Source organism: Cervus canadensis, chromosome 28, assembly GCF_019320065.1.
Source record: "Cervus canadensis isolate Bull #8, Minnesota chromosome 28, ASM1932006v1, whole genome shotgun sequence".
Lineage (NCBI taxonomy): Eukaryota > Metazoa > Chordata > Mammalia > Artiodactyla > Cervidae > Cervus > Cervus canadensis.
Genome location: NC_057413.1, coordinates 22,286,508 through 22,303,880, shown reverse-complemented (window position 1 = coordinate 22,303,880; position 17,373 = coordinate 22,286,508). Strand labels below are relative to the sequence as shown.

The 17,373-nt window shown below is 39.9% G+C and overlaps 1 protein-coding gene across 4 annotated transcripts; it reads left to right on the top strand.

The window, feature by feature from the left end:
• The first annotated feature begins 1,646 nt into the window (after positions 1 to 1,646).
• Positions 1,647 to 17,330, top strand: ZKSCAN8 (zinc finger with KRAB and SCAN domains 8). Of its 4 annotated transcripts, XM_043450927.1 has the most exons (7): positions 1,647 to 1,826; positions 8,791 to 8,894; positions 8,979 to 9,489; positions 10,140 to 10,281; positions 14,267 to 14,358; positions 14,690 to 14,813; positions 16,293 to 17,330. In XM_043450927.1, exons 3-7 carry the CDS (start codon positions 9,073 to 9,075, stop codon positions 17,252 to 17,254), a joined length of 1,737 nt encoding a protein of 578 aa, XP_043306862.1. In that variant the 5' UTR covers positions 1,647 to 1,826; positions 8,791 to 8,894; positions 8,979 to 9,072; the 3' UTR covers positions 17,255 to 17,330. The 4 variants fall into 4 exon arrangements, with proteins under 4 accessions (XP_043306862.1, XP_043306861.1, XP_043306859.1 ...); XM_043450926.1 differs by lacking the exon at positions 8,791 to 8,894 and having other exon boundaries at positions 8,982 to 9,489; XM_043450924.1 differs by lacking the exon at positions 8,791 to 8,894.
• Positions 17,331 to 17,373: the final 43 nt, after the last annotated feature.

Here is a 17,373-nt window from a genome sequence, read left to right as displayed (position 1 = left end):
GAAGCAAAAACTATGAAATAACAAAAGTATTTTGAAAGAGTTGAAACACTGTAACTTCTGTGTTTATTGTTATTTGTTTTATTGTGATGATTAGCTGACAAAACTCTTACAAGCAAATCAATGCTACTAAGGCTCAGTCCTGAGGACAGACATTTTTAGGTTAAGGTTGGGGACTGGATAGAAACATTGGTGGTGGTGGCTATCAGCAGGATCAGATAAGGAGGGAAAATTAAGACGAAGATTGGAGGGGCACCTGAAAACCCAGCATAAATGGATAGTTAGAAAAAATGTTAAAGGAATAAAAATGGGGGACCAAAACAGCAACAAAAGTAAAACATTTTTCATGTGAAAAAAAATCAAGGAAAACCTCCTTTACAATGGAGTCAGGAAGCCCTGACGGAGAGCTCTCACACATGTACTAGTATTACAGCCTGCATAACCAGTAAGAATAAGGAAAATAAAAATTATTTTAACAAGGTCCGCTTCTACTTATATGGAATTCTTTGTACAAAAGTCTGTCTGTCACAACTCCTTATTCATGATGATGAGAATATAACTTTTCTTCTGGTACAAGAGAGGACATTTCTCACAAGGGAATTTCATCACCTGCTTTTAAAAAGAGCTCTCCCTGCCCCAGCGGCAATGCACTGACCACTGCTTGCCACTAATAAGAAACGGCCATAACCTCCTTCTTCTCCAGCGAACTTTTATTCAAGACAGCCCTCCCCCAAACTAATAAAGTTGATCTTCCCTTTGTTTCTTGGTCTTGTCTCTAAAACACCACTCCTTGCGTGACCCAAATAGCAATTCTCTGCTTTTCCTGCACAAACCCATTTTGCTGTTAAAATAATTGGCTGTTTGATTTTTGAGGCCAGCATCCACAACCTCCGCCCCCAAATCCTATGTAGTCTAAAAAGTTAAAATTGTAAGGGTGTATAAGGAAAGAACATGGATTTGAATTTGGGTTTTCATAAATTTGTGGTATTGGAAACAGGGTCTACAACTTAAGTTTATGTCATAATTACGTCATAATCCTAAACTTAACTCAGTACTAAAAAAGCTAAACTGCAAAGCAGGTTTTGTAAGAGACTGCAGTTTATTAAAATAGGAAAGGGTGGAACATATGTAAAGACTCGAAAGAATTCATATTTTCTATGAACTGGAATTCCTATGAACTGGAATTCATATTTTCTATAAACTGGAATTCCTCAAGAAATTTGCAGTCTACGTGGGACGGTTAGATATGTTTATGGAGAGAGAACAATAAAGTACAGGGATATCTAACCCGGCCAAACGCAAGTCTAGTTAGTTAGCATCATAAGGATCCTCCACCGCTACCCCAGCTACCGCCTGCTCCCAGCCCTGGCCTCTGCAAGCCCTCGGATCAGCTCTCCGGGGGACCTTTACCTCCCCAGGGAGCCTGCGGGGCGGGGTCGCTGGGCCAAGTGCGCGAGGCGGAAGTAACACCACAATCCGTTATTCCTCACAACTTTGCCGGCGCCTTAGAGCCGCGCGCAAGCCTGCGACGCGTAGACGCTAGAGGACAGCGTGCCCTAGCGTTCGGTTGTGAGGGGCGTGGTGCCCCAGTCGGTTCATTGGGCCGACCATAGAGCTTTCAGACCTCCAGGATTCCTAGAGAGCTCCCGGAAGTGGCTTGGGGCAAGATGCATGTTGGCCGGCGGTGTGCCTCACGTCTGGAAGTTTAGGGGCTGGAGGTTCCTGGGCCGGCTACTGCTTTCGCATCTTTCTTCTTGCAGCCGTTCCTTTGGGTCTGGCCACCGTTTGTAGCATCCCTTCCCCACCGCGGGCCGCCCCTGGAACTCACGGTGAGTACAGTCGGACCTTGGGCCGGAGGAAACAGGAACGCTTTGTGGCCAGACCAGGCCGCAGCTGAGGACAAGCCTGAGGCGTCTGGAGAGGGGCCCTGAGCCGAGGTCTGCGCCCCGGGGTGACTCGGTCTGTTAAGGGTCGCTTTGGTTGCCAGCGCAGGCCGAGTCCGCGTGCCCAAACTTTTTGCTAAGGAACCTTCAGTGAAGATACGCTTTCTTCATCGCTAATCGTTTGTGGTGTTATTTGCAGTCAGTCTTATTTGTCTTAAAGTAGAAAACTGTCCCTTTGTTATCTTTTATTGACCACTGTCCACTATTTGAATTGTTTTTATTTAGCATTTTTCGTTTCCATCACAATTGTCATTAAAATATATATATATATTTTGTTTGTTTTTGGAAACTCCAGTTGTCCTTGGAAACCTGTTTTTCCAGCTTAGTTTGTTTTGGTCTCTGTAGTGTATTCAGAGAAGGAAATGGCAACCCACTCCAGTGTTCTTGCCTGGAGAATCCCAGGGACAGCGGAGCCTGGTGGGCTGCCGTCTATGGGGTCGCACAGAGTCGGACACGACTGAAGCGACTTAGCAGCAGCAGCAGCAGCAGTGTATTCAGAAAATGACAGTGTGTTGACTGGATAATGTACAATGAAACAGTTTTTGACGACTTCGCGGTAGTATAAAGTTCAACCTTATTCAGAATACTTTGTTTATTAAAGCTAGTTGAAGCAGATGCCTGAAAACTCTTTAGGAGGGGACCCATTTCCGAAATTCAGGTGACTCATGAATAACTTGTCACTACCACCTCTAAAAAATACATATTTCTGTTGTTTGATTAGTTCAGTTAAGTATACTTATGCAGTAATCATAGTTTTAGCAAATGCATACATATTTTGAATTTCTGCTGTAGTTAAGTGTAAAATGTGTATGTTAAAATATTCAACTTACACAGTTTGAGATTCCTATAAAACACAGTGTTTGCTTCACCTTGATTTTTAAAGCCTGGAAAATACCTTTGCTTGGTTTTATTTTCAGCTCCCAAACATCCCAAATTAGACTTAAACTAAAGAAAGAAAGCATTCTTTCTTCATTAAAAAGGTAGTGGTGTTAAAACATGTCTTCAGTAGTTCACAAGATTATTGCATTAAAGAGGAGAAGAAGCTTTAAAGATTTTTTTAATTTCCTAAATCAATAAAGTTGATGGAGTATTCTTAAAGGAGGATGTAAGAAGCAGTCTTTATCCACAGGGTGCTTACCAACTTAATTTAAATACAGGGGTATATACACAAAACTGTTTGAGAGGAAGGTGTTTTATTTATAGTGCATTAATTTTGTAGTACATATCTTTGTACTTGGTTATAGGCTGTAACTTTCAAAAACTGTCTGATTGAAGAGGGACAGACCAAAAAAGGAAAATTAGCTACTAAAAAGAATAATCAAATGGATAATGGACAAGATTTGTTGGTTGATGTGGTTTGAAATATGAACAAACCTAATAGTTAGATGACTCCCATCAGTTTCACTGTTGAGACTTTTTAAAATATCATTTAGTACTATATTACTATTTTAACATCAACAATGTAAAGTTCTTGAATGATGCAGACTTAACATTGAAACTTTTAATAGGTAATATTGATGCGTATTGATTATAAGGTGGAAGGTGGCCAGTAGTTCAGTAGTTAAAGATGAACCTTGACTTTAGGAAATTCATGAGAAAACATGGTAAAACTATGACCATGCATTCAAAACAATTAGAGCTTAGAATTCATGTCCCATAGTAATGAATTTATTAAATTTTTATTGACTTTTTAAATGAATTATTTTAAAAACCATGGATGTTGGTTCTGTGTGTTCAAAACAAAAGTGTCTCTCTTTACCCCTTGTCTCAAACCCTCCACAAAATCTCAGCCTTTTGCTGAGACTGAGAGATTTCACTCTTCCCTCAAATCTCTATACCAGGAAATTCCCCCACTTCTCTGTAAAGTTATTATCTATGAATTAAACCCTTTGTTGTTAATCACCATATTTAATCTTATCTCTTGCTCCCTGGTTTCTCCATCTGTACAGTTTGGCGAGTAAACTGTTGTTACCAGTCTGTCTTGAGTTTAGAGATAATTTTTCAAATTCTCTTCCTTTTCTGTCCACACTCTGTAAGTAGGGGTTCTTAACCTTCCTGGAGTTCTTTGGAGGATGCTTGATGTATGAACACTGAAAATGTAAACTTTTGTGTGTATGGGCTTTTTTATGGAAAGAGGTGCTGTGTTTCATTAGTTTGAGAGATGTTGAGCGAACCCTACCCTATTCTCTTGGCCTCAGATGCCTGAAAGATAGAGACACTGACTTGAAGACTCATGTCAGTAACACTACCTAATCTGATTTCTAAGTGCCGACCTCTTCTTTCCCTTGGTGGACTACAGGTCTGTGATTTTATCTTGATATTATCATTTCTTGCCAATTGCTTTTGGATATGCCTCCTTTAGTTATGCTATTCTCTATTCTCTACAGTGCTGCCTTCAGTTACATTTTCTCCAGGCTCTTGTCCACAATGTTGCCCTTGTGGTCTTTCTGGCCTACAAATATGTCATATAAGTTACAAAGAGATACAAAGAAAAGATCACTGTTACAAAAACCATGACCATGGGCAGACATTTGCAGTACATACTGTATACAATATGATAAATCCTGTGCCTAGACCTTGCAAAAAATAAGTTGGCAAAAATGAGAACCTTAATCTTCCAGGGTGGGGGATGTTGGCAGCTGAGGAGTGGGGGCAACTGGGAAGACCTGATTTAAAAGGTAATAGATAAGCTGAGACTTTTAAGTTAGAGTTCAGTGATTTCTGCAACACTAGGGTTTATCAGCCATAACACTGACACTTTTAACCAGATCATTCTTTCTATGGAGAATTATGTTATGCATTGTAGGATGTTTAATCACATCTCTGGCCTCTACCTACTAGCTACTAGTAGCATCCCTTCCCAAATGTTTCCAGACATTGCTAAATATCTGGGATATGGGAGGAATTGAGAACCACTGAGCTAAAGAGCTCTACAGCAGAGTGAAGATAGCAGAAAGCCACATTCAGAAAAGGCTGTATGAAGGAGAAAGAAAAGAAAGTGCAAGTGAAGTAGCTCAGTCATATCCGACTCTTTGCGACCCCATCGACTGTAGCCTACCAGGCTCCTCTGTCCATAGGATTTTCCAGGCAAGAGTACTGGATGGCTTGCCATTTCCTTCTCCAGAGGATCTCCCCAACCCAGGATCAAACCCAGGTGTCCCACATTGTAGGCAGATGCTTTTACCCTCTGAGCCACCTGGGAAGTCCTGTAAAGGAAAGTTTATAGCAGATAAAGCAAAACAGTTTTGCATATCATAAAGGGCCTTGCATTCTGTGCTGAAGAGTTAAGTTCCTTATTGAAAGATTTCAAGGAGGTAAGTTGTATTACATATGTGTTAAAACAGTCTCTCTAGCAGTGTATTTAGTTTGATAGGGCTGCTGTAACATAGTACCACAAACTGGATGGCTTCCACAGAAATTTATTCTCCCATAGTTACGATGGCCAGAAGTCCGAGGTCAATGTGATAGCTAACTTTTGATTGTTACTGACAATCCTTGGCATTCCTTGACTTGAAACTGCATAACTCCATCTCTGCCTCCCTAGTTATTTGACTCTCTTCTGTCTTCACATGGCCTTCTCTTTGTATGTGTCAATCTCCATGTCTCTTCTCTTATTATAAATATACTAGTCATGTTGGCTTAAAGGCCCACCCTACTCCAATATATAAAAGCGTCTGCCTACAATGCCGGAGACCCGGGTTCGATCCCTGGGTCGGGAAGATCCCCTGGAGGAGGAAATGGCAACCCACTCCAGTACTCTTGCCTGGAAAATCCCATGGACAGAAGAGCCTGATAGGCTACAGTCCATGGGGCCGCAAAGAGTTGGATATGACTAAGCGACTTCACTCTCACTTTCACTCCAATATAACCTCATCTTAATTTGATTAAAACTGCAAAGACTATTTCCAAATAAGGTCACATTCACAAGTACCAAGGGTTAGTACCTCAACATATTTTTTCTTGGAGGGACACAATTCAACCCACAATAAAGCAGCTTTATAGAACATGAAGAGCATAACCAAGGGTAGAAAGATCACTTAACACTGCTACTGCAGGCAAGAGTGATGCCAGATACCAAAGGTGAAAGCCATAGACGTATATCCCACAAAGAAACAAGCCCCTGTAATTGAATAAGTCTAAAGACTCGGGCCTTATATGTAAAACTTAACTGCTCAACAAACACAAATACAGTCTGTGTTGAGTATTATAAATAATAGCCCTCTAATCTTCTTCCATTCTATCAATAAGATAAAAGATAAATATCTCTACTCATAGGAAATATAAAATTAAGTTAGAAAGTCAAAACTCCTTTGCAACTAATAATACACAATTAATGGCAAAAATAACATTGAAGTGATACTTGTGTAACAGATGTGTAGACTAAGAGAGAAATCACTTCAAATTGGAATCATTAAGAAAGGATTTTAAAGAAGAAAGCATTTCATCCAGTCCTTTGAGAATAGGTAGTTTGAGTACTAATGAAAGAAATTAGGAAATTTAAATAAATAGACAGACACACCATGTTTATGAGATGGGAAACAAGACTGTTTAGATGTCACTTGTCTCTCAACTGAACTATAGAATCAACACAAATCCTATTCCAGGAGTTTTGGGGGGTTTTTTGGTTTTTTTTTTTTTTAGAAGACAGTTATAAAATTTATATCAAAAGGCAACAGAACTAGAAAAACTAAAATAATTCTGAAAATGAACAACAAAGTCACAGGACTCTTAGTAATTTATTTCAAGATTTAAAAAGCCACAACTGTCAAGACAGTTCATATTGGCAAAAGGAATAACATATACATCAATGGAACAAAATAGAGATTCCAAAAGGAGATCCACACATATAGTCCATTGATTCTTGACAAAGATACAAAGACAATTCAATACTTTAAGTTTAATCTTTTCTGCAAATAGTGCTGCAACAATTTGTTATCTGTATGAACCTCCATCCATACTTCAAACTCTGAACAAAAACTAACTTAAAAGTGATCATAAACCTAAAAGTAAAAATTTAAACTATAATCTTTGTGTCCTTGGATTAAGCAAAAACTTCTTAGATATGACAACAATAGTACAATCCCTAAAAGTTGACAAATTAAATTTCAAAAAATTATGAATTTCTGTTCTTAAAAAGGCACTGTTAAAAGAATGGAAAGGAGGAGATGTTTGCAAGTCACATATTTCATAAAGGACTTGTATCCAAAATATGTAAAGAATTCTCAAAAGTCAATTATTTTAAAAAATCGTATTCTAAGTATAGGAAAAAGTCAGAGAAGATGCAGTTGTCTCTTGGTATCCATGGGGGATTGGGTCCAGGACCCTCTTGGATACTAAAATTTGTTGATGCTCAAGTCTTATGTAAAATATAATAGTCTTTGCATATAACCTACACACATCCTCCTGTATACTTTAAATCATCTCTAGATTACTTATAATCCCTAATAAAATATAAATGCTTTGTAAATAGTTGGTGATGTGCAGCAAATTCGTGTTTTGCCTTTTGGAACTTTCTGTAACTTTTTTCCCCCAAATATCTTTGATCCATGGTTGATTGAATTCAGGTATGTGGAACCCATGGATTTGAAGGACCAATTATATGAATGGCAAATAAGCACAGGAAAGGATGCCCAGCATTATTAGTCAGTAGAGAAATGCAAATTAAAACCTTACGAAATACCACTATGTCTTTTAGAATACCAAAATCTATGTGTATATATGTGTATGTGCGTGTTTCAAATGCTGGTCAGAATGTAGAACAATTGCAGTTCTCACATATTGCTAGTGGAATGCAAAGTATTATAGCCACTTTGGGAAACAGTCTGGCAGTCTCTCATAAAGTTATCCATATACTTAGTTTATGACCCAGCAGTTTTTTTTCTGGATATTTACCAAGGAGAAATGTTCACACAAAAATTCATATGCAGATATTTATAGTGGCCTCATTTGTAATCATCAAAAACTGGAAGCAACTGAGATAGTCTAAACTAGAGAATGGGTAAACATTTATCCATATAAGGAATGAGAGGGCTTGCCAGGTGGCATTAGTGGTAAAGAACCCACCTGCCAATGCAGGAGATGTAAGAGACTCAGGTTCTATCCCTGGGTTGGGAAGATCCCCCGGAGGAGGGCACAGCAATCCACTCCAGTATTCTTGCCTGGAGAATCCCATGGACAGAGGAGCTTGGCAGGCTATGGTCCTTGGGGTCACAAAGAGTCAGACAAGACTGAAGCAAATGGTCATAGGAAGTCCACTGGTGAATGCTTGCCGTGCCATGCTATATAAAGAGTAAACTTCTGATACATATACTAACGTTGATAACTCAAGTACAATATGCTAAGTGAAAGATGCCAGACTCAAAAGGCTACATACTGTATGATTTTATTTCTAAAACATTCTGTGTCATTAGTTTGTGGGACTAGATTTGGGGGTTGCAAGTGTTGATAGGGCATCGGGGTTCCTTAGAGGTGCAGGACCTGTGCCCCAGAGAAGACTTTACAGAACTTGAAATAAAGTCCATAGTAGAAGTTAATGTGGAGACAAGGGGGTTGGGAGTGGGGTGGGGGTATGGAGCACATGTGGGATAACATATGTTAAGTGGAGAAGGGGAAAGTGTTAGGACCTTTCTTGACAATACCTTGAGCTGGATTATGTGGAAATTAGTCTCATGTTGAGAGTGAGGGGCAGGTTAAGAGCTTCAGTGTGTCAAAACAGTATAGCTGATAGAGCAAATGCTGAAAGGAATCGAATCAGCAGCACTGAGTGTCAGATGAGATTAAATATGGAATTTCAATTAGACCCAGTCTGCATGGTTTCCTGACTTTGTTTAGCCATGTTCCACATCCCCAGGAGAGAAAGCAGAAGGAATTCCCAGATGGAATTGGCATGGCAGAAGGCTAAGAAGGCAAGGAGTTATTTCTGGAGAGGATCACTTAAATGACATCCATGTCATGGTAGGGAACTTGTTAAGATATCTCAGTAAATTATTGTGACCTTTGGCTTGCCTTTACAGTATTTGTCATTTTCTGTCCCCAAAGAAGTACCCTTAAAGAAGAGGCCCTCAGAAGGTTCTTCTCTTAAGAAGATAAAGAAGGTAGTAGAAACGAGTCTCCTGAGCTTTTCTGGCCCTAAATGGCAGCAGAATCAAGAAAGTCTTTAGCTCCATCCCCACCAGATCAGGTTCCTGAAGAGGACCTTGTAATTGTCAAGGTAGAGGAAGATCATGGTTGGGACCAGGAATCAAGTCTACATGAAAATAACCCTCCTGGCCAAGAGCTGTTCCGCCTACGCTTCAGGAAATTATGCTACCAAGAGACACTAGGACCCCGAGAAGCTCTAATCCAACTCCGCGCACTTTGCCATCAGTGGCTGAGGCCAGATTTGAACACCAAGGAGCAGATCCTGGAGCTGCTGGTGCTGGAGCAGTTCTTGACCATCCTGCCTGAGGAGCTCCAGACTCTGGTGAAGGAACATCAGCTAGAGAATGGAGAGGAAGTGGTGACCCTACTGGAGGATTTGGAAAGGCAAATTGATATATTGGGACGGCCGGTACGTAGAAGGAGGTGGGCATGCTGTGACTGTGAGAGTCCAGGGAGCTGGGTGGGGGGACATTGATACAAAGTGGGAGAATAAATGCTGAGCATGAGTTTTGTTATAGGAGAATGAAAATAGTTATAGTGTGGCATGGCTTCTATCTATAGAGTTCTTTTTATTCTTGTAAAGGATATAAATCCATTTTTTTAATCCTCATAACATCCCTGCAGTTGTATTATTGTTCTGTTTGCCAGATGGGAAACTGATGCATAGAGAACTTAACTTATTTTCCAGGGGCAACCAAATAACTAAAGATAGATCTGAGGCCAGAACTCAGATTTCCTAGTTCCTTATCAAAAATTTTTTCTACTGAAGAGTACTGCTGTAAGTTGCTGTTTATCATTTTTGTCCTTTCTTGAGAGTACAAAGTGTCAGCATTTTGTGCATCAAGGAGGGCATCAGCAGAAATCTTTTTCTTCAGTGCTAAGCAGAAATGATGCCTTTCTGTGTGAATCAGCATGTTTGTGTTCCTTACTGCCCCTTGGAAGTAATTAAGATTCTTCTTTTTCCTTCCCCCATATATATTCCTTTAGATGTGCTTTTTCTTACATTGTTCACTTCATTTCTCAGAGGGATTCCTTGTAATGCAGCTGTCTTGTTTCCAGGTCCCAGCTCGTGCACATGGACATAGGGTACTCTGGGAGGAGGTGATGCATTCAGAATCTGCACCGGAGCCTCCAGATACTCAGCTCCAACCTGTGGCAATGCAACACAAATCTCCAGTGCTCCAAGGGCCACACAATAGAGGTGAGGAGCCACATTTCACTGATGAGGAGTGAGGAGGTGAAAAGGAAAGAAAGTACATTCAGGACACCTGTCTAGTTCCTTGAACCAAGAACTAGAATCTGCTGTTTACAGACTGGTCATAAGATCTGATTTAAATTTCATCTAGACTTCAAATACAGACTGTCAGTCCCGCTGGTAAATTCAAGAACAAATGAAAGAATTTGGGGATTTTATAGATTCATATATTTCTGTTACCACAGTGTATTTACTGCATAGGCATTTTTAGATTTTGTTGGTATCACATGCCATTTTATTTGTATTTCAGTATGTATTTTCTTAAACAAGGGCATTTTCATAGATACCACAATGAATTGATTACAGTTAGAAAATATTCAGGGGCTTCCTTGATGGCTCAGTGGTAAAGAATCTGCCTACCAATGCAGGATACACAAGTTCAATCCCTGATCCAGGAAGATCCCACATGCCGCAGAGCAGCTAAGCCCATGTGCCTCAACTATTGATCCAGTGCCCTAGAGCCTGGGGGCTGCAACTCCTGAAGCCCTGGAGCCCTAGAGCTTGTACACTGCAATGAGAAGCTCGGGCACCGAAACTAGAGAGTAACCCCTGTTCTCCACAACTAAAGAAAGACCCAGCACAGCCAAAAATAAATAAAATTTTAAAAAAAAAAGAAAAATTCATATTGGCCAGCTGTCCCAAAGTTTTTCCAGAGTCTAGTCCAAGATCACACTTTGCAATTAGTTGTCCTGTCTCTTTAGTCTCCTTTTACTTGGCATAGTTCCTCAGCCTTTCTTTGCCTTCCATAATCTTGAATTTGTGAAGAGTACAAGTCAATTATTTTGTAGAATGATAACAATTTGAGTTTGCGTGATGTTTTCTCATATTTAGATTCAATTTGTGTCTGTTTGGCAGGAGCACCTCACAAGTGATTTTGTATCCTTCTCAGGAATATGACAGGAATTTGTCTATTGTTGGTAGTGTTTTTTTCAATGACTTGCTTAAGGTTGTTCTTGCTAAGTTTTTGTTACTGTTTTTCCCTTTGTAATTAATGAGTAATTTCTGGGGATATACTCTTGAGTCTGTGTATCAGTAAATACCCTGGTCTTCATCAAACTTTTGTTGCTGAAACACTAGTTTTAGTATTTGTTGATGCTCCTTCATTGAATCAATAATTGCTAAAGTGATTATTTTCTATCGTTGTTCAGTCGCTAAGTCATGTCCAACTCTTTGTGACCCCATAGACTGCAGCATGCCAGGCTTCCCTATCCTTCACTATCTCCTGGAGTTTGCTCAGATTCATCTCCATTGAGTCAGTGATGCCATCCAACCCCATCTCATCCTCTATTGCCCCTTCTCCTCCTTTTGCCTTCAATCTTTCCCAGCATCAGGGTCTTTTCCAGTGAGTCGGCTCTTCACATCAGGTGGCCAAAGTATTGGAGTTTCAGCTTCAGCATCAGTCCTTCCAATGAATGTTCAGTGTTGATTTCCTTTAGAATTGACTGGTTTGATCTCCATGCAGTCCAGGGGACTTTCAAGAGTCTTCTCCAGCACCATAGTTTGAAATCATCAATTCTTTGGCACTCAGCCTTCTTTATGGTCCAACTCTCACATCCATACATGACTACTGGAAAAATCATAGCTTTGACTATACAGACCATTGTCAGTAAAGTGGTCTTTGCTTTTTAATATGTTGTTTAGGTTTGTCATAGCTTTCCTTCCAAGGAGCAAGCGTCTTTTAATTTCATGGCTGCAGTTACCATCTACAGTGATTTTTGGAGCCCAAGAAAAGAAAATCTGTCACTGCTTCTAATTTTTTCCCTTCCATTTGCCATGAAGTGATGGGACTGGATGCCATGATCTTAGTTTTTTGAGTGTTGAGTTTCAAGCCAGCTTTTTCACTCTCCTCTCACTCTCATCAAGAGGCTTTTTAGTTCCTCTTCACTTTCTGCCATAAGGGTGGTGTCATCTGCATATCTGAGGTTATTCATATTTCTCCCAGCAATCCTGATTCCAGCTTGTGATTCATCCAGTGTGGCATTTCACATGATGTGCTCTGCATATAAGTTAAATAAACAGAGTGACAATATACAGCCTTGTTATACTCCTTTCCCAAATTTGAACCAGTCAGTTGTTCCATGTAAGATTGTAACTGTTGCTTCTTGACCCATATACAGGTTTCTGAGAAGATAGGTAAGATAGTCTGGTATTCCCATGTCTTTAAGAATTTTCCACAGTTTGCTGGATACAGAGTCCAAGGCTTTCGCATAGTCAAGGAAGCAGAAATAGGTGTTTTTCTGGAATTTCCATGCTTTCTGTATGATCCAGTGAATGTTGGCAATTTGATCTCTGGTTCCTCTGCCTTTTCTAAATCTGACTTGTATATCTGGAAGTTCTCAGTTCACGTACTGCTGAAGCCTAGTTTGAAGGATTTTTGAGCATTACCTTACTAGCATGCAAAATAAGCACAATTGTCCAGTAATTTGAACATTCTCTGGCATTGCTCTTCTTTGGGATTGGAATGAAAACTGACCTTTTCCAATCCTGTGGCCACTGCTGAGTTTTCCAAATTTTCTGACATACTGAGTATAGCACTTAAACAGCATCATCTTTTAGGATTTTAAATAGCTCAGCTAGAATTCCATCACCTCCACTAGCTTTGTAGTAATGCTACCGAAGGCCCACTTGACTTCACACTCCAGGTTGTCAGGTCTAGGTAAATGACCACACAACCGTGGTTATCTGGGTCATTAAGATCTTTTTTGTATAGTTCTTCTGTGTATTCTTCCTTTCTCTTAATCTCCTCTGCCTCTCTTAGTTTCTGTTCTTTATCATGCCCATCCTTGCATGAAATGTTCCCTTGATATCTCTGGTTTTCTTAAAGAAATCTCTAGTCTTTCCCGTTCTGTTGTTTCCTCTACTTCTTTGCATTGTTCATTAAAGAAGACCTTCTTACCTCTCCTTGGTATTCTCTGGAACTCTGCATTCTATTGGGTATATCTTTCCCTTTCTCCCTTGCTTTTCACTTCTCTTCTTTTCTCAGCTATTTGTAAAGCCTCCTCAGACAACCATTTTGCCTTCTTGCATTTCTTTTTCTTTGGAATGGTTTTGGTCACTACCTCCTGTACAATGTTTTTATATTTATTTGTTTATTGTAATGGAGAGTGTTCCCTCCTTCCCCCATTTTATTTTATTCATTTTTTTTTAAATTTATCAATATGTACTCATAAATTTGTTTTTTTTCTTTCTGTTATTCTCTTTATTTTGATGTTTAAATTGTCTCAGAGTTGACCATAGGAGGCTTCTTCCATCTGACTCCTGCGTCCTGTTGACTTTTCTCCATCATTTTTGTGCATTTTCTTACTTTTTTACAGAACAAGATAAAATGTTCTAGTCTCGTATCATACTTGTACTGTGTTTCTTATTTCTTTATTTATGTGGTTTCATAGTTTGTCTTAAATTACTAGGTTTTTAATGTTTCTAAAACAATTCTTAAGTAAATTCTAATACCTGTTGTGCAAGACACAGTAGTCCATTTTGATTTTTTTATTACCCTGTCTGGTATCTATAGGAAGCAGATACTGGCAGTCATAGTGGACATTTCAAGAAAGTGATAGAGTTAGTAGAGATAGATTGGTTCCCATATTCAGTTTGACAAAAGATTAGGACCTAAGGAAATACTGTGTACAAGCACAAGAATGGACTGCAGCTTTGATGGTAGAGAAGAAATTGTAAAGCAATTCCTGTTAGGAAACCAGTAAACATTCTATTTTTGACACGTAGCTTCAAGCTGAGTGGACCATCAAAGTACAGGTGTTTCGTGGGCAACCATAGGTCTAGACACATAGACCAAGACTAACAGAATTTCATATGCAAAATCTCTGGCATGCATATCTGCTGAAATACACAAAATTTTGGAATGTGTTAGTGCTGGTTCCTATAACCATAGGACAAGGCTGGTCTCATTCATAGCTCCTTTCTCCTCTCCTAGCCATATCAGTTTCACAGAGTCCTACCCCTTCCCAGAAAGGAAGTCCTCGAGACCAGGAGATGACAGCTACACTGCTTACAGCAGGGTTCCAGGTGAGTTGTACTTCTTCTCACTGAAACCTCATAGCTCTACTCAGAGTATTTGTGGCATCTACCCCATGTCTAGACTGTCTGTAGCAGTACTCACTTAAGAACTTGCTCCACATTCTAATGCATAGAGACAGATGGATCCTTGATTCCGCCCCGCCCCCGCCCCAGTAAATCTGATGCATTTTCCTGCTCTTCCCAGCTAGCTTCGCAGATCACTTTACACGGTACTTTCTCATGTCATGATCCTCTCCACCCCTGATGGGTCTCTCTGATACTCTGGGTTTAAGCTGTGGAACAGTCCCAGTCCCCAAATGAGCATCTTGTTTTGTTTCAGACTTTAGAGAAGATCGAAGACATGGCTGTGTCCCTAATTCGAGAGGAATGGCTTCTTGATTCATCCCAGAAGGATCTGAGTAGAGATAACAGGCCAGAGAATTATAGAAACATGTTCTCCCTGGGTAAGGAGAGCTCTGGTTGTTATCGTTAAAGATCTTTTGTTTATGTGTACAGTAGCTTTGAGCTTTCTGAAAGACATAGTTGAGTTTAAACTCAGGATCCAACAGAGAGAGAAAATATTGAGACTTCTGGAGTTCTGAAAGGAAACTTTTGTGGCCACTATGGAAGATAGTATGGGGTTCATTAAAAAACTAAAAAAAGAGTTACCATATGATCTAGCAGTCCCACTCCTGGATGTATATCCAGAGAAGACAGATGCTTTAATTTAAAAAGAAATGCACCACCATGTTCAGTGCAACATTATTTACAATAGCCAAGACATAGAAGCAACCTAAGTGTCCATCAGCAGATGAATGAATAAAGATGTGGAGGTTGGGTGGGTGGGTGGGTGTATGCATGTAATGGAATATTACTCAGCTGTAAAAAGAATGAAATAATACCATTTATAGCAACATGGATGGACTTAGAGATCATCACATTAAGTGAAGTAAGTCAGAGAATCTAAAAATAGTGAAATCTAAAAAATAGTACAAATGAACTTATTTACAAAACGGAAACAAACTTATGGTAACCAAGGAGGAAAGTGGGAGAAGGGATAAATTAGGAATATGGTATATATGGGTTTAAGATACACACTACCATATATACAATAGATAAACAACAATATTCAGAAACTATAGTCAGTATCTTATAATAGCCTATAATGAAAAAGAATTTTAAAAAGAGTATATACACACACACACACACACACACACACACACACACACACACATGTGTAACTTAATCACTTTGCCATACACCTGAAGCAAACAATTTTGTGAATTCCCTGTACTTCAATAAAAAAAATAACCAGAGAAAAATTAATTTTAAAAAGTAAAAGGAAACTTTTTTACTCTCTAATCTAGGACGTATCTTACAGTTTGTAACTGAGTATTGGTCTCCTATCCAAGTACCAACCAGACCCAACCCTGCTTAGCTTCCAAGATCAGATAAGATCGGGCGCATTCAGGGTGGTATGGCTGTAGACTGGGTATTGGTCTCTTTGCTAGTTGGATACTGAAATCTTTTGGTGCTCTCTGCGTTCATGTAGATCTCTCATACTTAGACACATTGTGCTCCTCCCTTTTAATGACTGGGGCTTTTTTCATTCCTACTCCACGCATTAGATCTTTTTGTAGTTCCATATTCCTTCTCACTCCCCAATTTCTGATTCTCCTCAGGGGATTCCATCTCTGCTTTAGTCCTCCTTCCAACAACCCTATTTCTTGATGGCAGTTATTCCCTAGTTGGCATATGTGGTACTTCAGTTTGTCCCTGCTCCTTTCTCCCCATATTAACGAAGGCATTTTGGAGACAGATGGAAGCTTTTCATTTATTCTTAACCTCCATGTGTATTTTTCTTTCCTCTATTTGATTTCTTTTTCCTAACATAGAGACTAGGAAGTGACATTCACTTGATGTTTATTACATTTTTATTCCAGGTGGTGAGACCAGGAATGAGAACAGGGAATTAACTTCAAAACAGGTAATATCTACTGGAATCCAACCACATGGAGAGACAGCTGCCAAATGCAACGGGGATGTTATCGGGGGTCTTGAGCCTGGAGAAGCCCGAGACCTTCTGGGCTCATTAGAGAGGCAGCGGGGAAATCCCACCCAAGAGAGACGACATAAATGTGATGAATGTGGGAAGAGCTTTGCTCAGAGTTCAGGCCTTGTTCGTCACTGGAGAATCCACACTGGGGAGAAACCCTATCAGTGTAATGTGTGTGGTAAAGCCTTCAGTTACAGGTCAGCCCTTCTTTCCCACCAGGATATCCACAACAAAGTAAAACGCTACCACTGTAAGGAGTGTGGTAAAGCCTTCAGTCAAAACACAGGCCTGATCCTGCACCAGAGAATCCATACTGGGGAGAAGCCATATCAGTGCAATCAGTGTGGGAAAGCTTTCAGTCAGAGTGCAGGCCTTATTCTGCACCAGAGAATCCACAGTGGGGAGAGACCCTATGAATGTAATGAGTGTGGGAAAGCTTTCAGTCATAGCTCACACCTCATTGGACATCAGAGAATCCACACTGGGGAGAAGCCCTATGAGTGTGATGAGTGTGGGAAAACTTTCAGGCGGAGCTCACATCTTATTGGCCATCAGAGAAGCCACACTGGGGAGAAACCCTACAAATGCAATGAGTGTGGGAGGGCCTTCAGTCAAAAGTCAGGCCTTATTGAACATCAGAGAATCCACACTGGAGAAAGACCCTATAAATGTAAAGAATGTGGGAAAGCTTTCAATGGGAACACTGGCCTCATTCAGCATCTGAGAATTCACACAGGGGAGAAACCCTATCAATGTAATGAGTGTGGGAAAGCCTTTATTCAGAGGTCAAGTCTCATTCGACATCAAAGAATCCACAGTGGAGAAAAATCTGAATCCATAGGAGTTTAGGGAAAAACTTCAGTCGTAGATTGGGTGTTAATTCAACATTAGAGGAACCATGTGCTGGTGAGAGGTCTTTCACTGTTTTTTTTAAAAAAAAAAAAAGGCAGAAAGTTCAACATCATTAC